Source organism: Oryctolagus cuniculus, chromosome X, assembly GCF_964237555.1.
Source record: "Oryctolagus cuniculus chromosome X, mOryCun1.1, whole genome shotgun sequence".
Taxonomy (NCBI): Eukaryota; Metazoa; Chordata; class Mammalia; order Lagomorpha; family Leporidae; genus Oryctolagus; species Oryctolagus cuniculus.
Genome location: NC_091453.1, coordinates 79,361,208 through 79,386,287, shown reverse-complemented (window position 1 = coordinate 79,386,287; position 25,080 = coordinate 79,361,208). Strand labels below are relative to the sequence as shown.

Genomic DNA, 25,080 nt, shown 5'->3' with positions numbered 1-25,080 from the left:
ATAGAACCAGTCTAGTCCAGGAATACAGCCCACAGACTCCTATAACTATCTTAAAAGTCTGGATATTCCAATTTTATGGTAGGATACCATTAGAATGAGCAGAATACCAAGTGCTCAGTAAAGGCTTAGTGAATGCATGAATGAACCAAACTTATTGGATCTTCTATGACACTGTTGACCTTTTCTTTCAAGAAGCCACACTTTTTGCTTCAGTCTCATCCCATCTCTGTACATTACTTCTCATGCTCTCTTGCTGATGACTTCCAAACTTCTATCCCTATCAAGACCATTTTAGATTTATATGAATTTCTCCCTTCTGGTTACATCCGTGTACTCCATACATACTTCAAATTTCCAGTTTTCTCTCTGATAAAAGAAGAGAAGGCATGAGCATAGCCTCTTCTTTACTCCATCCTTCCTGCTTTTAGTCAAGCATATTCTTTTTCAAGTACACATAGATAATTTAAAAATTATTGATCACTTATCAATCTATAAAAATCAGCCTTTAACCAATCTCCAGGAATTTTTATTACACCATGTTTTCTGAGGAAAATCAATACCAAAAAAATCTAAAAAGATAATTTTCATATGAATTTTTATGTCTGATATTAAAATGAACTAGCAGTTATAATTTTGTTTTTGCCCATTTTGGTTACTCCTTACATGGCATATGTTTTTCTCATACTCGTACGTTCAGCCTATATGTGCCTTTGAAGCCAGAGTGTATATCTTATATGTTATATATATAGTTGGCTCACATGTGTTTGTTTTTAAAATATGCTCTGCCACTCTCTTCCTTTTGGTCAAATGCTTATTTAAGTGATGTTTAATGTAGCTACTGATTGAATTTAGGTCTAGCTTTTTTCTATGTCTTAAGTCTTTTATTTCTCAATTCATTACTTTGCTCTTTTATAGTAAATAAATATTTTAGCATACTATTAATTTTTTTTCCTTTTTTATATTTTTGAATGATCAGTGATTGAACAGTAGTTGCTAGGAAAAGAGTGCAGATTGGTATAGCCTCACACGGGGCACCAAAATGTTAGGAAAAGAGTGCAGATTGGTGTCTTACACATGGGGCATCAAAATGTTAGGAAAAGAGGTGCAGAACAGAGAGGAGGCAGTATAGGAATCTACAGCCAGACTGAATTTATTCAGAGAAAATAAATGCGCAGAGGTGGGAGACCAACTGCCTGCATGCACAGACAGGACACTTGGCAGAGGGCCCTGACTCCAGGGGCTAGGACTTTTCATTTCTTAATTAGGCTAGTGGTGGGGATGTGGTTAGGGGGCAGCAGGCAGAGGTGAATTTCTCCATACTGGTTTTTCAAGTGGCTGCTAGGCCTTTGAACCTGAGGAAGAATGTAGGGGTGTGGTGTAAAGACAATAGGGTAGGATGGAAGACCTGTCTTTCTCTCTCTCTCTACATCTCCTCTCTCTGTGTAACTTTGACTTTCAAATAAAAAAATAAATAATTAAAAAAAAAAAAGACAATAGGGTATGAGACCAAATTGAGATTCAGGGACAAGGAATAAATTCTGATGTTTATCTGTCTTTTGGGCAATGAGCAAGAATGGCTGAGGCCTATGTTTTTGTTCCATCAGTAGTGTTAGGAATTATAATTAGTATCTTACCTACCTATAAGTTCTGATTAACACTACTGTAATTCAATAGAGTATAGAAATTTTGGTCAATATAATTCTATTCTCTCCCCCTCATTGTCATCCAGATTATCCTGATGCATTATAAAACCATCAAAATGTTATTATAATTACTATTTTATGCAGTTTTATTTTAAATCATATAGAAGCAAAGAATTTCAAACAAAAATACATTTATATTCCCTTTTATGTACTTATTTTTTTAACTTTTATTTAATGAATATAAATTTCCAAAGTACAGCTTATGGATGACAATGGCTTCCCCCCCATAACATCCCTCCCACCCTTTTATGTACTTATAAAATTACCTTTACTAGTACTCTTCATTTCTTCACGTGGATTTATGTTGCCGTAAAGTATCTTTTGATTTCATGCTAAAGGATTTCTCATAGCATTTCTTAAGGGCTGGTCTGTTAGTAATGCATTGTCTTAGCTTTTGCTTATCTGCAAATATTTTAATTTCTCTCTCTCTCTCTCTCTCTCTCTCTCTCTCTGTTTTTGAGGAATACTTTTGCTGGATATAAACTTTCGGATTGTCAGTCTTTCCTTTTAGCATTTTATGTTTTCTAACTAAATATTTATTGATTGATTTGAAAGATAGAGTGAGAGTGAGAAAGACAGAGCAATAGAGATCTTCCATCTGCTGGTTCACTTTCCAACTGGCCACAGCGACATCTGGAGCTGGGCCAGGCTGAAGCTAGGAGCCAGGAACTTCATCCTGGCATGGGTGGCAGGAACTCAAGTGCCTAAGCCATCATCTGTTGCTTCCCAGGTATATTATCAAGGAGCTGGATTGGAAGCAGAGTAGCCAGGTTTCAAATTGGCCATCTAATATAGAATGCAAAATGATTATTTTCCAGAGAGCTACTGTTTAGGTCAAATAGTGAAAATAATCTGAAAATGAAACTTTCTGAGGTGATCCAAATTGAATCATACTCTTGGGTGAATGCAAACCTTTTGGTTCTCACAGCTATGATACTTGTGAGGTTCCTAGTTTTCGAAGTTATTATAGAGCTGGAAAGAGGGAGATGAGAATAGGTTAAATTAAAATACCACAAATTCTACTGTTCTTATAAGAATTCAGCAGTTTTTCGTACATAATTCTCCCTTTGATTGTTGTAAGCTTTTAGTTAATTTCAGAGATTTGAAAAAGTCAATTCCTAGTGTTTCATTGCTTTTATGAAGGGATGCATATACTAAAGTCCCCTCCGCCTTTTCCTTTTAGCTATTGCCTTGCACTTTTCTTTTTTTGGCTAATTCAGTCATTCTTAAAGTTCTCCCAGTGTTTTTTTCTCCTTACTGCTTGTTGAATTCTTTGCGTAGTGTAGGGTTAATCTTATGCATATAAAGTAAACTGAAAGTAGATCATTCCCATTAAGCTGGGTGGTAAAAATGCTATCTTAAGTGTTAAAGTGATCATATTAAGTGTTAAAGTGAACATATAGATAGTATTAAGTGTTGAAGTGATCATATAAATAGGATCATGTGTCTGGTAATAATAATAGATAGAATTAAAAAGGAATGTTCCAACATGGGAAGCAGTCCACACAGCAGACTCATAGAATGACAATCACTTTAAATAACACAGTGTTCTCAGAATCAGCCCTTAAGGCTTCCTGGTCTGACTGAAAAGTGCATGAGAGCAATGCAGGCATGGAAAGCCAATACACTGTGTGGCAAAAACTGTTCTACATGAAGTTTCTCTGTAACAGTAACAAAAGGAAACAGGAAAGTGGGAATGAATTGAATACATTTTTCCTTTTTTTTTTTTTAAGAATTATTTATTTGAAAGACAGAGTTACAGAGAGAGGTAGAGACAAAGAAAGAGGTCTTTCATCTGCTGGTTCACTCCCCAGATGGCCACAATGGCCAGAGCTGTGCCGATCTGAAGCCAGGAGCCAGGAACCAGGAGCCAGGACCTTCTTCCGGGTCTCCCATGTGGGTGCAGGGGCCCAAGGACTTGGGCCATCTTCTACTGCTATCCCAGGCCATAGCAGAGAGCTGGATCTGAAGAGGAGCAGCCAGGATTAGAACCCGCACCCATATGGGATGCCGGCGCTTCAGGCCAGGGCTTTAACCCGCTGTGCCACAGCGCCAGCCCTTGCATACAGTTTTCTAAAAACAGTTCCCTCAAGAAAACATCCCATTTCACATATCCTTGTTACTAAATTAATTGGTGCTCTGAATCCTTTTCTAATCTATGCATAAGGTTCTCAACTGACCCTAAGGCATTTGTTTTATTAGCATATGAGTCATTTGAAGTATAATAAATATGCCTGAAGTCCTGTCATTCTCTTCCCTTGACAATTGCTGCTACTACAAGGGAGTGTTTTTCCATAGCAAACACAACAAGTTCAACTTGTTGAAATAAGACTGGTGAAAAAGAAAAGGAGGAAGAATCTTAAATATACAGCAGGACAGTTTCATTTGACTACCTTCTCCCGTGAGGAAATATCAAACCAAAATTCTTGAAAAATACTACAACGGTAGAAAACATTTTACAACCTAAACTTTGGTATGACAACCAATCTCCAACTGAATGTCTGTACTAGTCAAGGATGTTTAATAATAGCTTTGTCACACATCATCATAGAAAGCGACCTCCAAGTTCTGTGATCTCTGCTTTATCATGCTGGTTGTTATTGAGAATGGGCTAAAGAGATTTGGAAGAACAAGTTTACAAAACGAAATTGGACAAATGTGAAGAAGAAAGGGGGAGAAATGACAAGGCTGATGAGAGAGTATGGAAAATGATGGTTCAAGAGGAAAGTTGGGTGTGATAATTGCTATATATAAGTTACAAGGGTAGACAGAAACACAAGCTACATTCTGGGCTCTGACATGTAATATTAATTAACTTATCAGAACAAACGAGCTACCTTGGGTTGTTTACATATTTTTTCATGCTGGACTTTATTGAAGTTCTCATTTTATTTTGATTCTGTTTTATAAAATATCTGGGATTGAGAATGTAGGGAGATAGATGGGTTAGTAGGTAGTTAGGTAAGGTCCCTGTTGAAGTAAGAAAGGGGCAAGTTCTCCACAAGAGTGGGAAGGAAGAGGACACCTGCTTATTCATGGGGGCTGCCTTTGGCAGAACTTGGCTTCATTATAAGGATGAGTTAAGAACCAGGTGTCAATTAAAGATACGTCCAGAGAAATGTGCCCCTGACCCTGGTGATAAGCAACAAGACTCATCGCTTACTGATTATATAGTAATTCTACTCCTGCCTCCCTAGTTGATTGATTTCCTCTACCTTCTTGCAGGACCCTTTCTGCCTCACCAATTGGGCACAGTTTCAGTCCTTTAAACGAGCCAGTCAAAGAGCAGCACACTCTTTTTGGTGCCATTTTGTGTGATGAAAGACGCACACTTGCAAGCTACTTTGACAGCTCCTCCTTTGGAGCCCTAGTCCTGACTGCTACAGCAGGAGGCTGTCTGCTTTCAATAAAACTTCAGCTTTGGTCACTCTCATTGTCCACGTGGAAATTTCTCTTTGGCATGGTTCAAGAACCTTCAGCATCTTCTTCCTGTAACAAGAAGAGAGTTTTGTGTGAGGGACTGTCAAGAGGTTCATGGAGATGTGTATTATGAGAAATCTATGTATGGGTTCCAAGCATTTTTGCACTAAAATAAGTTTGCCTTTCAATCTCATTTTGTTATGTACTTTTTGAAGTACCATTATGGCATTCAATTAGTGAGGCTTATGAGCCTCCAACTGAATAGAACATTTTTAATACTCTGATAAATCTATTAAGAGTGCAGCAACTTAAAGCAGCAGTTTCTTAGGGGCCATCAAGATTAGTTACCAAATCAGGGTGAAATATGGATATCCAGGTTGTATTAACTTAGTAAATGAATACCCCATGCGATGGCATGGTTCCCTGCTTCTGAAACATGCCTTCTCTTTGTCTAGAATAACTTCCTCTAACCTTGAATCCTTGACAAATTTCCAACACATTCCTCAAAAGCAAGCACCTCATACTTTAAATTTTGTTCCTTTACAATGTGGTGTGTGTGTGTGTGTGTGTGTGTGTGTGAGAGAGAGTCTCCTGGAGCCAGACTGCCTACAAGCTTTGCTACTTCAAATGTGTGAGGTATTGGGCAAGTCACTCAATGTCTCTATGCCCCAGTCTCCCCACTTCTAAAGTAAGCAGCATATTACCACAATCTTCTGTTGGTATCCATAGAGGATTGGTTCCGTAACCTGCCCCACCTACCATGAATGCCCAAATCTGTGGATACTGAGGTGCATTATATAAAATGACATACTATTTGCATATAACTTATGTACATCATCCTATATAGTTTAAATCATCTTCATAGTACTTACAGTACCTAATATAATACCTACACATCACTTCATTAAAATAAATTCAGTATAGTACTTCATGTATGGCAAACTCAAGTTTTGCTTTTTGGAACGTTATGAATTTTTTCTGGATATTTTCAAGCAGCAGCTGGCTCTCTGCTGTGGCCCAGGAGTGCAGTGGAGGATGGCCCAAGTGCTTGGGCCCTGCACCCACATAGAAGACCCGGAGAAGCACCTGGCACTGTCCACTCTGTCAAAAAAAAAAAAAAAAAAAAACCCACAGATTTAAATGGCCAATTGTATCTGCTTCAAAATGCAGTTGTAATAATTATATAGATATTTAAACGTTATAAGCACATATCAAGTGCTTTAAGACTGTGTACTTTCCTTATCCTTTCCCGAGAGTACATTGGGACTTTCAGTGTGTCTACTCTGTCCTAATCATACATATCTGCTACACTCTTTATTGCAAGTAATCCCCTGGACCAGTATGTGAGCTTGAGGGCAGAGTCTATATTTTAGTAATGTTTATAGTATCAATGCTTAGAATAATACCAAGCACCAATTCTGTGTTCAAATGTCATTTGAATTCTCTTTCAGTTTTGCTATGATGGCTCTACATTCTACTCCAACCATGTACTACACAGAATTCTCTATGTATATGCTTTTTATCTACACTGATTCCCACCTCTGCTGATGAACCTCCAGTTTACTAACCAGCCATGTATCCCAGCTGCTCTAGATTTTCTGTCTTGCTACTATAACTAGAATATCTCTCTTGAGAAATTGTTATGGACTATGACCAAAGAAACCAAACAAATCAAACACACTCGGCTCTAGAGACTTTGGGAAGAAAGGCACACAGTTTACGCGTGTGGGCTTGGCTAGACTCATGTCTCAAGAGTCAAGCCCTGGGGCTGGCACTGTGGTGTAGCAGGTAAAGCTGCCGCTTGCAGTGCCGGCATCCCATATGGGCACTGTTTCAAGTCCCGGCTGCTTCACTTCTGATCCAGCTCTCTGCTATGGACTGGGAAAGCAGTAGAAGATGGCCCAAGTCCTTGGGCCCCTGCACCTATGTGGGAGACTGTGGGGAGCAATCCGGACTAGACTGAGTTACTGGAATTAAGACTTATTCTATGCATCTGCTCTCCCACAATATGGCGCTGGGAGAGAAGTAAACAGCTTCTGCACAGCTGCCTCCAGTTCAGCTAATAAACTGTAGGACTTGCTCCTGATTGGAGGAGAGCAGCGTACTCGGCGTGTGGGCAGCCGAGTTGGGATTGGCGGAGGAGGACTATAAAGGAGGAGAGAGACGGCATTCACCAGGAACATCTAAGGGGAACATCTATCTGAAGGAACACCTGTGCAGCCCCCGAGAGAGCCGGCCGGCGGTGTGCCGCTCCCCTGCGGAAGTGGGGAATGTGGCCAGGGGGAACTGCCCTTCCACGGAGGTGGAAGGGATAGTAGCCAACCCGGGAAGAACCAGCAGCAAACCCGGGGAGGGCCGAGCAGACGAAAGAACAGCTCAGGGTCCTGTGTCGTTCCTCCACAAAGAGGGGGAGCGACAGGAGACCAGGAAGAAGCTCCTGGCTCCTGGCTTTGGATCAGCATAGCTCTGGCCGTCATGACCATCTGAGGAGTGAACCAGAAGGTGGAAGACCTCTCTCTCTTTCTCTCTGCCTCTGCATCCCTGTAACTCTAAATTTTCAAATAAATAAATAAATCTTTAAAGAATAAGAGTCAAGCCCCAATCCTCTGTCATTCCTTACTTTCATACCCTAAATTTATAAAGGCAGTAACAAGGCGTTACTAGACAGTTTGGGGCAGTTTTGGGCAATTTCAGGGAGCGCACTGTTATCTTAGACCCTCGGGGACTAACAAATCCCAGTTTCAAATTAGCATAGCTTTATGATACAGGACTCAGTAAATTTTAGCTTAAAGACTGTTTCAAAAGGCATATAACTATCTTATATTAGGTATGAGGCTAGGCCTTAGGTATACAACTGACTCTGTCCATTGGGGAACCAGTTTCTAGAGTTAGTATGGGTTTGCTTAGACCCAGCTGGCCCTTTGATAACAAGCAGGAGGGAGTCTGTAGCATTCCCTGGAACTGTCTCCTTAAAAGCAAGCTGGAGAGAGTATGTAACAAAATGATGCCACTACTTCAGATAAACTCTGTCCCTAAACTATGCTTTGCATCTCTCCTCTCAAACTACTTTGATTCTTGCTAGTATTGAGATTGAATTGCCTGGGCAAAACTGCTTTCATGATGGTTCATTATCTTGAGTTGGTTGTATTATTGGAGTTCAAACACTGTAGATCAGAGCTTTATATTTTGTATAAAATGTCAGTAAATTATTCATAATTATTCCACATAACCCAAGAAATAAAAATGTTATTGTTTGAAAATATAACCACTTTCTATACCTATTTCTTGCTGTAGACCTTCTGTCATCATCCAGTACCATCATACTCCAACTCCTTTTCTCTCTTATTCTTTGCTCCATTGTATGCCTCTTTCCCTCATATTCTATCATATTTTTAGCTTCATCTCCTCTATCTATCTTCTTTCTTTTTCACTTCTATAAAATTTCATTTTGTTAAAAAGACAAGGCCAACACTGTGGCATACAGGTAAAGCCACCACCTTCAGTGCCATCATCCCATATGGGCACCAGTTCTAGTCCTGGCTGCTCCACTTAAAATCCATCTCCCTGCTAATGTGCTGGAGAAAGCAGTGGAACATGTCCCAAGTCCTTGGGCCCCTGAATCCACATTGGAGACCAGGAAGAAGCTTGCGGCTTTGGGCTGGCCGAGCTTTGGCCGTTGGGAGCATTTGGGAAGTGAACCAGTGGATGGAAGATGTATCTGTCTCTCTCTTTCCACCTGTGTCTCTGTCTGTGACTCGGCTGTTCAAATAAATAAATAAATACATTTTTTTAAAAAAAAGACAGTTGGAGCGAGGGAAGAGAAAGAGAGAATGAATAGGGGGTACAGAATCTTCCATCTGCTGGTTCACTCCCCAAATTCCCACAACTGTAACCAGAAGCCAGAAGCCCAGAACTCAATTCAGGTCTCCCATCATGGTGGCAGGGATTCAAATACTTGAGCCATCCCCACTGCCTCTTAGGTGCTTTAGCAGGAAGCTGTATCAGAAGTTGTAGAGCTGGAACTCAAACCAGCAATATGAGATACAGGTATTCCAAGTGGCATATTAACTGCTGTGTCAAATGCTTGCCCTCTCTTTTCTTCATTTTCTTTCTTATGCAAAGCTTGTATTAAAAGGCTGTACTTCTTAGGGCTGGTGGCACAGGTAAAACTGCTGCTTGCAATGCTGGTATCTACCATATCTAACTGCCGGTTTGAGTCCTGGCTACTCTGCTTCTGATCCAGTCCCTGCTACAAACACGAGAGACCTGAATGGAGTTCCTGGCTTTGACCTGGCCTAGCCCCATCTGCTGCATCCATTTGAAGAATGAACCAGAAGATGGAAGATATCTCTCTCTCTGTAATTCTGCCTTTTGAATAAATAAGTAATTTTTTAAAGTTTTATTTATTTATTTGAAAGAGTTACACAGAGAGAGGAGAGGGACAGAGAGAGAGAGGTCTTCCATCTGATGGTTGGTTCACTCTGCAATTGGCCGCAATGGCCAGAGCTGCACTGACCCAAAGCCAGGAGCCAGGAGCTTCTTCTGGGTCTCCCACACAGGTGCAGGAGCCCAAGGACTTGGGCCATCTTCTACTGCTTTCCCAGGCCATAGCAGAGAGCTGGATCGGAAGTGGAGTAGCCGGGTCTCAACCCGGCACTAATATGGGATGCCAGCACTTCAGGCCAGGGAATTAACCCACTGTGCCACAGCACTGGCCCCAATAAATATTTTTTAAAGAGAAGCCCTTAAGAAACCAATGAAGTAGAAAACAAATGTGTGGAAGGTGTTGATTTTTAAAGCCTTGCAACCCTAAAGCTCTAGTACTAATGAAGAACATACTTCATGAGTACAGAAATGCTTGTTGAGTAATTAATATGTTAATGAACCTGGTTAAATATGCCAAATATTTTGGAATCAAAGAGAGTCTGATATACCCTGTGAAAGCATTTGCTAATACTGGTGAGACTAAAAGCACCGTGGGGTCTGCCTGCCTCAAATAGCTCTTCATTCTCTACCTTTCCTCATTCTTTTCTACATCCTCATTATCCCACCCCTTTTCCTTGTCTGTTTTACACATTAAACCAGTCCCACTAAGGGTTTTGTAGAGGGCTTCTGAGAGAGACACTCCCCTGGACTGAGGAGACATACTGCAGAAGAACACAGATTATGAGGAAAGGGAAGGCAGAAAAAAATACTGAGTTATGTTTGTGAGTGTGTGTGCATGTGTGTGTGTGCACACAAAAAAGAGAGACCTGTATATAGGTATGGCCCACTCATCTGTGGTGTGAGCACCTGCCCCAGTCTCTAACCGTCTTATATTTTTCTTTCTCAGAAGCAAAGAGAAAATAAAATTCATGAGAAACCTGTCTCTCTCTCTAATATTCAGCTCATGCAAGCATAACACTTTTATGTACTGTTATGTGCTTTGTACTGCTGCAGTTTTCATATCTATTGTGATGCCCTTGAGCTCCCCAAATGCTTTCTTCTCCTGTTTGTTGTTATTCAGGATAATTTGAAACATGCCCAACAATGGGGATCCATTAGGTACACATATGCATGTAGCCTGTGGTCTATACATTTTACATGTGTACCCCTAAATACAGGTAAATGTTGACCTTGGAGTCAGTGTATCTTTTAGAGGCCAAAGTTATTTGACTTGTTTGAATTGTCTTAGCAATTAAAAAAGAGAAATTGTTTCAGAGCATGTTTGTTATTTGAAAGACTACCTTGTTAGAGAAATAACATTGAAAGGGGATTTTAAAGCAAAATGTTATTAATTTGTTTAAAAGGATAAGAGGAAAAAGCGGTGATGACTTAGCAAACATTTCTGATTGAAGTCAACATCATTTCCAATCACCAGATATTTTTAAATCACAACCATCTTGCAGAACTTTATTTTTGACAGTTCCTCTCTAATAAAAGAGGTAGAGCTGATAATACAGGCAGTAAGAATTATTCTCTAAATGCTGGTTAGGTTATGAAGGCTACATTTTTTTTTTTCAAAGAACAAGTGTTGGTGAATAGATTTCAATTATGCTCAGGACACAGAGTTGTCCTATATTGAAGATTAAAGATACCTTTATCAGCAATGACTTAGAGATCTGAAATGACATATAGATCCAATTAATTTCATTTTCCTATGTCAGTAGTGTGCTTTCTCCCCTTTAATAAGGAAATTGATTATTTACATTGTGCAGAGTTATGGGAAAATTCCATGTTGACACCCTTGTCTTGGTAAAGCAAAGGCTTTGGGTTTTTGGTTAGACCAGATGTAGTAAAGATTTGAGGATTTGAGGAGTCTTATTTCAAGCTTAAAATAATACTCTTAACTTGTGAAAGCGACATCTAGACTAGAGGAATTTTTCAGCCTTATCTCATTCTGTTACTCTGCACTGATTATTCTATTCCCACACACTGACTGGAATCTATTAAGTACTAGGACTTTTCAGAGAAATATTTTAGTTTACTTTCTCTCCCGTTTTTGGTGCCTTCAGTTTTGTTTTAATTTTTAGCATGATCTTTAAAAACATTTAAAATATTATAAATACTATTTTAGCTTAAAAGGCAGAGAGACAGACAGATAGAACTTCCATGTGCTTGTTCACTCAATTCTTGTCTCTCACTTGGGTGGCAGGGATCCAACTACTTGAATCATCGCTTCGGGTCTCCCAGAGTGTTCATTATCTGGAGGCTGTAATTGGGGTAAAGAAAAGACTGAACCCCAGGCACTGCAGAACGAGAATAGTATTCTAAACCACTACACCAGTTGCACATCACCAAAGTCATCTTTTATGTTTTTTATTTTTAAACATTTTTAATTACTTTTTTTAAAGATTTATTTATTTATTTGAAAGCGTTACACAGAGAAGGAGAGGCAGAGAGAGAGGAGGGGAGGGGTCTTCCATTTGCTGGTTCACTCCTCAATTGGCCGCAACGGCCAGTGCTGCACCATTCCAAAGCCAAGAGCCAGGAGGTTCTTCTGGGTCTCCCATGTGGGTGCAGGGGCCCAAGGACTTCACTGCTTTCCCAGGCCATAGCAGAGAGCTGTATCAGAAGTAGAGCAGCTGGGACTTGAACTGGCACCCGTATGAGATGCTGGCACTGCAGACAGTGGCTTTACTAGCTATGCTACAGCGCCGGCTCCTAAATTAATTTTTAACAGATTCAGTGTGGTGTGTAGAAACAAATCTAAGACCATAATAATATTCCCTTCCTTCCTCTCTCTTCCTCCCTCTCCCTCTTCCATCCACCCTCCTCCTTTCTCCTGTTTTATTATTATTATTTTTTTGCATTACAGTAAAAGGGCATCTTCTATTCTTTTCCCAGTCCATAGCAGAGAGCTGGATTGGAAGTGGAGCAGCTGGCAATTGAACTGGCACCCATATGGGATACTGGCACTGCAGGTGGCGGCTTTACCCGCTATACCACAGTGCTGGCCCCAAATAACCTTTATAATTTTGAGGAATGTCCCTTCTATACCTAATTTGTGATTTGTGAAGTTTTTTTTTTTTTTTTTTTTATCATGAAGGGATGTTGAATCTTATCAAATGCTTTCTCTTTACTTATTGAGATGATCATATCATTTTTGTTCTTCATTCTATTGATGTGATTTATGACATTTATTGATTTGTGAATGTTGAATCACCCTTTGCATTTTTGGGATAAATCTCAGTTGATCATAATGCATGATTCTTTTGATGTGGCTTTAGGTTTGCTTTGCCAGTATTTTGTTGAGAATCTTTGCATCTATGTTTATTAAGGGTATAGGTCTATAGTTTTCTTTTCATGTTGTGTCATTTTTTTTTTTTTTGTATCAAAGTAATGCTGGCTTCATAAAAAGAGTTTGACAGAGTTCCATCCTTTTCAACATTTTGGAATAGTTTGAAGATTATTGGAGGTACTTCCTCCTTGAATGTTTTATAGAATTCAGTTGTAAAACTATCAGGTCCCAGACTTTTCCTTGATGGAAGGCTTTTGATTACTGCTTCAGTCTCATTGCATGTTATGGTGAGGTTGTCTATGTCTTATTGAGTTAATCTTGGTAGGTTATATAAATCCAATAATTTATCCACTTCTTTGAGGTTTTCCATTTTACTAGCATATAGTTTTTCATAGTAGTTTCTTATGATTCTTTGTATTTCAGTAGTGTTGGTTGTAATGTCTCCTTTTTCATTTCTCATTTTATTTCTTTGAGTTTTTCTCCTTTTTTTCTTTGTTAGTCTTGCTATAAGTTTTATCTATTTTATCTTCTCAAAAAACAATTTTTTGTTTTGTTGATCTTTCTGTATTGCATTTTTTAAGCTTTCAATTTCATTTATTTATGCTCTATTCCTTATTATTTCTTGCCTCCTGCAGATTTTGGGTTTGATTTGTTCTTGTTTTTCTAAGTCTTCAAGATGTATCATTGGATCTTTAATTTGCGACTTTTTTTTAATGTAAGCATTTAATGTTATAAACTTCCTTCTTAATACAGCTTTTGCTGTATCCCACAGGTTTTGATATGTTGTATTTTCATTTTCATTTAGTTCAAAAAAGCTTTTTATTTTATTTTTAATTTCTTCAATGATCCATTGATGATTCAGTAGCATGTTGTTTAGTTTCTAAGTATTTATCAGCATTCTATTATTCTTTTTGTTATTGATTTCTAGTTTTTTCCCTTTATGGTCTGAGCAGATATATGGTATGATTTTAGTCTTTTTAAATTTGCTGTGACTTGATTTGTGGCCTAATATGTGTTCTATCATAGAAAATGTTCCATGTGTTAATGAGAAGAATGTGTATTCTGTAGCTGTTGGGTGACATGTCCTGTAAATGTCTATTAGGTCCATTTGCTTGAGAGTATTATTTCAACTCCGATGTATCTTTGTTGATTTTCTGTCTGGATGACCTGTCCATTAATGAGAGTGTGGTGCTGAAGTCACCCACTATTTTTGTATTAGAGTCTGTCTCTTGCTTTAGGTCTAATAGTATTTGCTGTATGTATTTGGGTGGTCTTTTGTTGGGTGCATGTAAATTTATGATAGTCATTTCTCCTTCCTGAATTGAACCATTTATCAAAAATATAATGTCCTTGTCTTTTTTTACAATTTTTGATTTAAAATCTGTTTTATCTGATATCAGGATAGCTATGCCTGCTTGCTTTTGGTTCCCATTTGCTTGGATTATCTTTTTCCATCCCTTCACTTTCAGTTTGTGTGTATTTTTGCTTGTGAAGTGAGTTTCTTATAGGCAGCATATACTGGAGTCATGGTTGCTTTTTTTATCCATTTAGCCAACCTGTCTTTTGGTTGCTAAATTTAATCCATTTACATTCAAAGTTATTGTTAAGACCTAAAACCTATCATTTTGTTGATTTCATAATGATTCTGCCTGTTCTGGTAAGAAATTTGGTGGTGTTATGGTGTTTTCATGATGCTTACTTCTAATTCAGGATGCCCTTTAGAATTTCTTATAAGGGCCGGCGCCGTGGCTCAATAGGCTAATCCTCCACCTTGCGGCGCTGGCACACCGGGTTCTAGTCCCGGTCAGGGCGCCGGATTCTGTCCCGGTTGCCCCTCTTCCAGGCCAGCTCTCTGCTATGGCCAGGGAGTGCAGTGGAGGATGGCCCAGGTGCTTGGGCCCTGCACCCCATGGGAGACCAGGAAAAGCACCTGGATCCTGGCTCCTGCCATCGGATCAGCGCGGTGCGCCGGCTGCAGCGGCGGCCATTGGAGGGTGAACCAACGGCAAAGGAAGACCTTTCTCTCTCTGTCTCTCTCTCTCACTGTCCACTCTGCCTGTAAAAAAAAAAAAAAAAAAAAAAAAAAGAATTTCTTATAAGGATGCAGTGATGGTGAATTCTCTCAATTTTTGCTTATCTGGAAAATATTTTACTTCTTCATTTTTAATGGATATATTTGCTGGATATAATATTCTTGGTTGGAAGATTTTTTTTTTTCTTTGAAGACCTTGAGTATATCACTACACTCTCTTCTGGCCCATAGGGTTTCTGCTGAGAAGTCTGATGTTAATCTAATTTGTTTTCCTTTATATGTAAGCTGACACTTTTCTTTTACTCTCTTTAGGATTCTCTCCTTGTCTTCAACTTTTTATGATTTGGTGACAATCTCCCTTGGAGAAGACCTTTTTTGGTTGAGTTTGTTTGGGGTTCTTTGAGCTTCTGGTGTCTTGATGTCCATGTCTCTTATAAGACCTGAGAAGTTTTCAACCATTATTTCATTTAGCTGGTTTTCAAAGGCCTTTCTGTCGGGGACCACGCAGCATGTGACCTCTTAGTTGAGAGACAGGGCTGGACAGGCCAGACCTGATAGTACTGATAACACAACCTTGTGTGACCTTGTGCCTTAAGGCCTTGTAACCTTTCCCCTACTTGCACTAGCATTGCAGCTACAAGATAAGCCCCCCCCTTCCCCCGCCCGATACCCTGCCTCGATGATATATAAGTGTGTGGTTGAAAAATAAAGTCGCAGCTTGATCGGCACCTGTCTTGCTGCCATCTTTGTGTCTCCTGTCCCTTTCATTTCTCCTTCTAGGTGCTCGGCCCCAGTTGCTGTCCCGCGGGACGGGACAACTGGCGCCCAACGTGGGGCTCGAGTGCGGCCCTTGGGGTTCGAGTGCCTGTAAGATTGGAGGAACGCCGCCTTCCAGGAGGAAAACTTGGATCCAAGTGATTGTGCGACCGGCTCGGAACTGCCCACCCGAGATCATCAGCATCGGTCGACGCTGTGGAGTGAAGACGGCGCAAGGTAAGTGACAGCCATGGGACAGGCATTATCGTCACGGGAAATGTTCATTTCAGGTCTCAGGGAGGCCCTCAAGACACGAGAAGTTCGGGTTAAAAATAAGGATCTAAAGGCATTTTTTGAGTATGTAGAAAGATTGTGTCCCTGGTTCCCCAAGGAAGGAACAATTGACGAGATCAAGTGGGAAAGAGTTGGAAGTTGTTTAAAGGATTTTCATGAGACCTTTGGCCCTGCAAAAGTGCCTATTACGATTTTTTCATATTGGAACCTGATTAATGACATTCTAAAAACCCGTCACCTAGATAAGACTATTGATGCCCTAGTAAGGGATGGTGAGGAGACGTTACAGCAATCCTCCCGACCTGCATCTAAATGCCCATCTGTCATTCTAGATATACCCTCCACTGATGATGACCCCAACAATATAATTAAAGAGTCCACTTTAGCCCCTACCAACGAAGCGAGCCGACTATATCCTGCCATCCGAGACAAATTAGATTCAGATGAGGAAGCTGCCCCAGAGGAAGAGGTCGTGCACTATCATAATTCCAATTGGCCCCAAAATGTTAAAAACCCCCGCCATACAATACTCACCCGCACCTTCCCATTTGTGCCCCCGCTCTCTATGACTTTAACCCTCCTGTGCCTGACTTGTCGGCCTTGCGACAGTCACTTCAACAGAGACGAGAGCACATCCAGCTCCTTAAGGAAATAAAATCCCTTGACGAGGAGCTCCGCCACCTTGCCTTAGAGCAGCCCCTTCCAAAACCTAAACAAGGTAAAGTCAGGTCCAAAACCCAACCCCTTCTAGCTTTCCCTGTAACCAGGAGGCAAGCCGGAGGTCATTCTGAGCCTGCCGCTGATGGGGTAAATGAGGCTGAGGAGCATTCGCCCCACCACTCTGAGGAAGATAGTGAGGAACCTGGGTCGGAGGAGGAAGATCAGGTCCCCAATCAAGGACCTGGTAATGGACAGCCGCCACCCTATAAAAAACTTAGTCTCAGATTTATTGAAAAACTTAAAACTGCTTGCACCCAGTATGGTCCCACTGCCCCGTATACTCAGGCCTTATTGGAAAGCCAGAGTGCCCGGTGGCTTACACCTAATGATTGGGACTTCCTCGCCAGAGCTGCTCTCAGCGGAGGTGACTATGTCCTGTGGAGGGCTGATTATGTTCAAATTTGTAAAGAAATAGCCCAACAAAATTTTGCTAAAGCTTCATCTAAAAATTGGACCCTCAAAAAACTTTTGGGAGATGCCCCGTATAATTCCAACAATTCACAAGCCCAGTTCCCTGATGGACTTCTGGCGCAAATTAAAACTGCCGGACTAGGGGCTTGGAGAAAGCTCCCTCAAAGGGGAGCAGTCACTACCTCTTTGGCTAAGATTCAGCAGGGGCCCGACGAGCCTTATAGTGATTTTGTCTCGCGCCTTAATGTTGCAGCTGAGAGACTAGTTGGCCCAGGAGAAAATGGAAGTGCATTTGTTACGCACCTCGCCTTTGAAAATGCCAACCCAGCTTGTAAAGATATTCTTCGGCCTCATAAACATAAGGGTGATCTTTCAGACTATGTGAGGCTCTGCGCTGGTGTGGGATCGGCCCATGCCATGGGCTTGGCAATTGGGGCCGCACTCAAACTGACCCAAAATCCCTCCAAGGGGACCTCCACTTGCTACGCCTGTAAACAGCCTGGACATTTTGCCCGCGAATGTCCAACTGCCTTATCAAACAGGCCCATGGCCCAAGGCGCGGCTCCATCTCCTCCAGGTAGGCCGCTCCCCTCCACCCCATGCCCCCGATGTCATAGGGGTTATCACTGGGCAAATGAATGCAGGTCAAAGACTAATTCTTCAGGCCAACCCCTCCCTCCTAGTCTGCCGGGAAACTCCCAGAGGGGCCAGCCCCTGGCCCCAGTTTCTCAAAGGACAAACCCTGGGGCAGTACGGTTTGTCCCTTCCCAGCCTCAGGCTCAGCAAATACCTCAACAATTGCTTCTCTCCAACGAGCAACCCCAGGTAGCGCAGGACTGGACCTCTGTGCCGCCTCCGATACAATATTAGATTCCACCCAGGGCCCACAAATTATCCCTACAGGGGTGTGGGGCCCCTTGCCTTCGGGTACCTGTGCTTTTATTCTTGGCCGAGCATCAGCCACCCTTAAAGGCATTCAAGTTTTTCCCGGTATTATTGACGGTGACTTTACCAGGGAAATAAAAATCCTAGCAGCCGCTATCAATGGAGTAGCTGCCGTTCCACAGGGCACCCGTCTAGCACAAGTGGTTCTTCTGCCTTTAATTACTGGAAGTACATCCCCAATTTCTTCCAGGCCCCGAGGCATTACCCCTTTGGGCTCCTCGGATGCTTATTGGGTCCAGCCAATTACAAAAAATAGGCCTGTGTTAACCCTTACTATTGAAGGAAAGGATTTCAAGGGCATTTTGGACACAGGGGCAGATGCCACGGTCATATCTCAAGATCATTGGCCCGCCCATTGGCCGCTGACCGCATCTCTCACCGATTTGCGAGGTATAGGCCAGTCCAATAACCCCCAAGTCAGCTCAAGGGTATTACGCTGGAAAGATAAGGAAGGCAATCAGGGCACTGTGACTCCTTTTGTATTACCAGGCCTTCCTGTTAACCTGTGGGGACATGACATTCTCTCCCAAATGGAAGTTATCCTGTGCAGCCCTAATGCTGTGGTCACACAACAAATGCTGCGCATGGATTATGTGCCTGGCACAGGACTTGGAAAAATGAGACAGGGCATAACTCAACCTATTACAGCCCCCTCTAAAACAGATAGACATGGGCTCGGATATTCGGATTTTTAGTAACGGCCACTGGCCTTCCTGTACCCCATGCAGATAAAATCACATGGAATACTCAAACTCCTGTTTGGGTGGATCAGTGGCCGCTTACTCAAGAAAAGCTAAATGCCGCTACAGCGCTTGTACAGGAGCAGCTCGCGGCTGGACACCTAGAGCCTTCCAATTCTCCCTGGAATACGCCCATTTTTGTCATAAAGAAAAAATCTGGTAAATGGCGCCTTTTACAGGATTTGCGCGCCATTAATAAGGTCATGGCACCCATGGGTGCCCTCCAACCTGGCATCCCAACCCCCGTGGCCATCCCAAATGGTTATTACAAAATAATTATAGATCTCAAAGACTGTTTTTTCACTATTCCTCTACACCCTGATGATCGTCCTTATTTTGCCTTTAGCCTCCCCCGTGTTAATTTCCAGGGACCGATGCAAAGATTTCATTGGAAAGTCTTGCCCCAGGGAATGGCCAATAGCCCCACCCTTTGTCAAAAGTTTGTAGCACAGGCAGTGGACCCGGTTCGTTTACACTGGCCGCACATTTATATTCTACATTATATGGATGACATTTTACTGGCGGCTCAAAACAAGTCAGACCTACAAGATTGCTTTACAGCACTTTCTAAGGCCTTTCTTGCCCTTGGTTTACAAATTGCTCCTGATAGGGTCCAGTTACAGGACCCCTTTACCTATTTAGGTTTAAAATTACAACAGGATTTGGTTTTTGTGCCCCGCATCCAGTTCCGCTTGGATTGCCTCCATACCCTTAATGATTTTCAAAAACTTCTAGGAGATATTCAATGGCTCAGGCCCTATTTAAAAATATCTAATAATGTCCTTTTGCCCCTCAATGACATTCTGCGAGGAGACCCAGATCCCTCTTCCCCCCGCGAGCTCACCCCTGCTGCGGGAGACGCATTAAACCAAGTAGCGCAAGCCATCAGCCAACAGTTTGTTTCACAGATTTCTTAAACTCTCCCCCTGCTTTTTGTAGTTTTAGCCACACCACATACGCCCACTGGAGTTTTTTGGCAAAAATCCCTCATGCCCAATAAAAAGGGTCAACCTCTTTTCTGGGTTCATCTCCCCATTTCCTCATCTAAGGTAATTGCAGTATATTTGTCTCAGGTTGCTTCAATAATCATCAAGGCTCGTTTCCTTTCCCGCCAATATTTTGGAAAAGACCCCGATGTTGTAGTAGTGCCATATACCCGAGAACAGACCCAGTTCCTTCTTCAAACTTCTGATGACTGGGGAATAGCCATGTCAGGATTTATGGGAGTCATTGACAATCACCTCCCTGATGACCCCGTGTTACAGTTTGCCCAATCCTATTCCTTTATTTTCCCAAAAAATACAAAAAGTAACCCCATTCCAAAGGCTGTTACGGTGTTTACAGATGGGTCCTCCAATGGAATGGCTGCCTTCGTGGCAGATAACCGTTCCCACGTATTTAAAACATCTTATCAGTCAGCTCAGTTGGTTGAGCTGTATGCCATACTTCAAGTCTTTACACAGTTTTCCAGTCAGGCTGTAAATATTTATACCGATAGTGCATATGTAGCTCACTCCATTCCGTTGCTTGAGACTTCTCCTTTTCTTAAAACAACTTCCAACGCTATGCCCTTGTTTATACAAATTCAAAAGCTAATACGAGAAAGACAACAGCCCTTCTATTTGGGACATATTAGGGCACACACAAGCCTACCAGGGTCACTCTCAGAAGGTAATGCCCAGGCAGATGCTGCTACAAGGCTTACCTTCCCCACAACTGTGGGATCAGTGCAGGAAGCTCAGAACTCAGAAGGTAATGCCCAGAGAGATGCTGCTACAAGGCTTACCTTCCCCACAACTGTGGGATCAGTGCAGAAAGCTCAGAACTCAGAAGGTAATGCCCAGACAGATGCTGCTACAAGGCTTACCTTCCCCATAATTGTGGGATCAGTACAGGAAGCTCAAAACTTGCATAGGTTACATCACTTAAATGCTCAATCTCTCCGTTTGTTTTGTAAAATTTCACGAGAACAGGCTCGTGAAATAGTCAAAAAATGCCCCTCATGTGTTACAAGCAAACCTGTACCGCATTTGGGAGTCAATCCGCGTGGTCTTCTTCCTAATCAACTGTGGCAAATGGATGTCACACACTTCCCAAAATTTGGCAAACTAAAGTATCTCCATGTCTCTATAGACACCTATAGTGGCTTTGTCTTTGCCTCCCCCCACACAGGAGAAGCTGCTAAGGATGTTATCTCCCACCTTATCACAGCTCTTTCTGTACTGGGAAAACCTGTTAAGATTAAGACAGACAATGGTCCTGCTTATGTCAGCACTAAGTTTAAACAATTTTGTGAGGCGCTCCATATTAACCACATTACAGGAATTCCCTACAATCCACAGGGACAGGGAATTGTTGAAAGAGCCCATCAAACACTAAAAACTTGGCTCACTCGGCTTGAAGCCACTTCCTTGTCTTTTGCCTCTCCCCGCGACCGATTGAATCATGCGCTCTTTGTGCTAAACTTCCTGACCTTGGATAATAATAATCATTCAGCTGCGGACCGTCATTGGCACCCTTCCCCTGATACGGCTCCGCCTATGGTAATGTGGCGAGACCCCCTCACCAGTAGCTGGCACGGCCCAGATCCAGTACTCATTTGGGGACGTGGCTCAGCCTGCATCCTGGACCAAAAACAATCGGCACCAAGATGGCTACCTGAAAGATTAATTAAACAAGTTAATCCGCCAATTCCTACAAATAATGATGTTGTTCCAGAGCCTGTACTTGGCCCTGAGAACGCCTTTTCTTTATACCCACAGGAATGAAAAGACCCGGCTGGACGCTACTGGGATTCATTACAGGACTCCTTATTATTGCTGGAATTGTTGCCATTGTTGCTATTTGTGTATCTTATCTTCTCTCTATTCTCTCCTCCCCTGCTACATTTCCTGAGGGCTCACTGATTAACCCCTCCAAAGGGCCCTAATACAATGGCCCTCAGCCTTGCTCTCCTGATGATGGCAATCTACACCATCCATTGGGCTCCACCAGTCTTTGCAGGGCTTGACAACCCTCAGGGCATTCAAAAATACCTTCAACAGCATCACCCTTGTACCTGCTCAGGGGGCATAATAGTATCCTTCCCACGAACCCGTGGCCGTGCTCAAAAGCCGCATTTTACACAAGACTGCGGAGATAAAACTGCTTATCTGACCGTCCCGGGTTCCCGATGGTTCTGTGTTCCCAAACCTAAGCTAGACTCTTACCGCACTGGGGATCAGTGCCCATCAGAGTGCAATAAAACTATCCATTACTCCGTGCACTCCTCCTATTATACACAGTATCAAACCTGTAATAAGGGAAATCAGCGTTTATTGTTTGCCGTTATATCAGGAGATTATGAGGGAACGTTCGGAGGAGAGTTGTCCTCTTCACGCTTCAGCTCCCCCTCCTGCCCCACTAAGGGACAAGTAGCCTGCTGGTACCCTATAGCCCCTGTGGGAGTGTCTGATGGTGGAGGCCCTCAGGATACCCTTACTAAATTAAAAACACAAAAGGTACTCGAAACCGTATTTGAAAGCCTTTACCCTTCCCTCCAATACCACCCCCTGGCTAAAGTTCATTCCAGAGGAAATAAAGACTTGGATGTCAATACCATCGATATCCTTACCAACACCCATAAACTGCTTAATCTCTCTGCCCCAAACCTTGCAAGAGACTGCTGGCTCTGTTTACGCCAGGGACCCCCCCTTCCTCTTGCCATTTTTCTACCGCTTAATAATACCCTTGAGTTCAATAGTTTCTTGGGCCACCCCCCTATGCAGCCCTTTCCCGTTCTTCCTGTCCCAACGGAAAATATCACTTGCCTTTATAAACCTCCCAACAACAATCCCTTCGATATCGATGTAGGCCTTGCTCCTTTCTGTACAAATAATGTAACAGTAAACTACCCTCTTTATGCCCCTAATTCCACCGTTTTTGTATGTAGGGATAATTTAGCTTATACCATTTTACCAACAAATTGGACCGGTAATTGCATGCATGCTATACTTTTTCCTGATATAGAGATTATCAATGGAGATACCCCTGTTCCTATCCCCTCCCTTGATTATATTGCAGGGAGACAAAAACGAGCTATTCAATTTATTCCTTTATTAGCCACATTGGGAATTTCCTCAGCTATGGTTACAGGATCCACAGGACTAGGAATCGCGGTCCACAAATATAGAGAATTGTCCCAACAACTTATTAATGATGTGCAGACCCTATCCACCACCATTCAGGACCTTCAAGAGCAAATTGATTCCCTAGCGGAAGTGGTTCTACAAAATCGTAGAGGCTTAGACTTGCTTACTGCTGAACGGGGAGGTATTTGCTTGGCTTTACAGGAAAAATGCTGTTTTTATGCTAACAAGTCCGGCATTGTTCGTGATAAAATCAAGACACTTCAAGAAGATCTGGAGCGTCGTCGACGTGCCATGGCTGAAAATCCCTTTTGGACTGGATGGAATGGACTGCTTCCCTATTTGCTACCGCTTTTAGGCCCCATTGTTGGGTTGCTTGTTGTGCTATCTATAGGTCCTTGTCTCCTCAATAGGCTGATGACCTTTATCAGACAACAAGTAGATAATTTAGCAGCCAGACCAATTCAAATACATTACCAAAGTCTGGCCATGGAAGATCCCATGGAAAACGTTATCTCTCTCTCTGGCCGGTGAAGTCTGGCCAGTGAGGTCACGGTCCCTCCAACAACTGACTCTCCCCTTCGGTCTTCCGCTGCCCCAGTCGGGAGCCCAGGAAGGGCCCCAGGCCTATCAATAAAATGAGCAGTAAGCCAATGACGGGCACCTTCCCGGAACCTCACCCACCTAAGACAGGAGTCCTTGGGGACTGGCAAGGATATCCAATGACGGGTAAGAGGTGATGGAGCCCCGGGTCGATTCCTAAGACAGGCACTGCTCGCTCATCATGCTTGGCCTAACCGGTAGCCATTTCTGTTTAATTGATAAGAAAGGGGGATATGTCGGGGACCACGCAGCATGTGACCTCTTAGTTGAGAGACAGGGCTGGACAGGCCAGACCTGATAGTACTGATAACACAACCTTGTGTGACCTTGTGCCTTAAGGCCTTGTAACCTTTCCCCTACTTGCACTAGCATTGCAGCTACAAGATAAGCCCCCCCCTTCCCCCGCCCGATACCCTGCCTCGATGATATATAAGTGTGTGGTTGAAAAATAAAGTCGCAGCTTGATCGGCACCTGTCTTGCTGCCATCTTTGTGTCTCCTGTCCCTTTCATTTCTCCTTCTAGGTGCTCGGCCCCAGTTGCTGTCCCGCGGGACGGGACACCTTTCCTTTTCTTCTCCTTCAGGAATACCTATAATATGAATATTTGGTCATTTAATGGTATCCCATACTTTGTGTACACTTTCTTCATTTTCATTTTTGTTTGATTAAATTATTTCAAAATCCTCCTTGAGGTCAGAAATTCTTTCTTCCACTTTGTCCATTCTGCTGTTAAAGCTCTCAGTAGTGTTTTTTTTCTTTCATTTCACTGATTGAAGATTTCATCTCCAAAATTTTGTTTGTTTCTTTTTAATGAGTTCTATCTCCTTAGTAATATTTTCATTCATGTCACTCATTGACTTCCTCATTTCTTTGTCTATCTGTATTCTCTCACATCTCATTGAGTTTCCTTACAGTCACTATTCTGAATTCTATATCTGTCATTTCATAGATTTTGTTCTGTTCAGGATCTAATTCTCTAGGATTATTGTGTTCTTTTGGAGATATGATGCTAGCTTGCTTCTTCTTGTCTCTTGTGTGCCTATACTGATGTCTGCCCATCTGGTATATTTTTCCCTTATTGGAAAAAATTTTTTATGGCTTAGCTGAAATGCAGAGTATCATATAGCTTGTTGCTTTGGCATTGGTTCTAACCAGTGTTATCTTTTAAAAAGAGAAACTGTAGTTTTAATTTCTACCCTTGATATCAAGTTGTGTGACTTTGAGTAATGGATCAGATCAAAACTATATCTGTTGTTACTTTAGGTCAATATTTTGCTGTTGTTATTGAAAATGATGATGATAAAAATGATAATGACTTGTTTGTGAGGTTAAATATTAATAATTTTAAGAACCTCATACCCTTGGGGATATAAGGAGTAGCTTCTCCATGAGAACCAGAATAAGTAGAAATAGCTTGTATCCTGAGCCACAAAAGTATCAATCATTCCTTGACCTTTGTTGTTAATCAATTCTGTTTTACAGCAATATTAAAAGCAAAGGACTGTCGCTCCCCCTCTTCGTGGAGGAACGACACAGGACCCTGCGCTGTTCTTTTGTCTGCTCGGTCCTTCCCGTGTTGGCTGCTGGCCCTCCACCTCCGTGGAGGGGC

At 42.1% G+C, this 25,080-nt stretch overlaps 1 protein-coding gene across 1 annotated transcript; it reads left to right on the top strand.

Annotated features, from left to right (window-relative positions):
- Positions 1-15,647: 15,647 nt before the first annotated feature.
- LOC138847598 (syncytin-1-like) lies at positions 15,648-23,934 on the top strand. The gene is made up of 2 exons (XM_070066781.1): positions 15,648-15,868; positions 21,504-23,934. Exon 2 carries the CDS (start codon positions 21,675-21,677, stop codon positions 23,400-23,402), a length of 1,728 nt encoding a protein of 575 aa, XP_069922882.1. The 5' UTR covers positions 15,648-15,868; positions 21,504-21,674; the 3' UTR covers positions 23,403-23,934.
- The last annotated feature ends 1,146 nt before the right edge of the window (positions 23,935-25,080 follow it).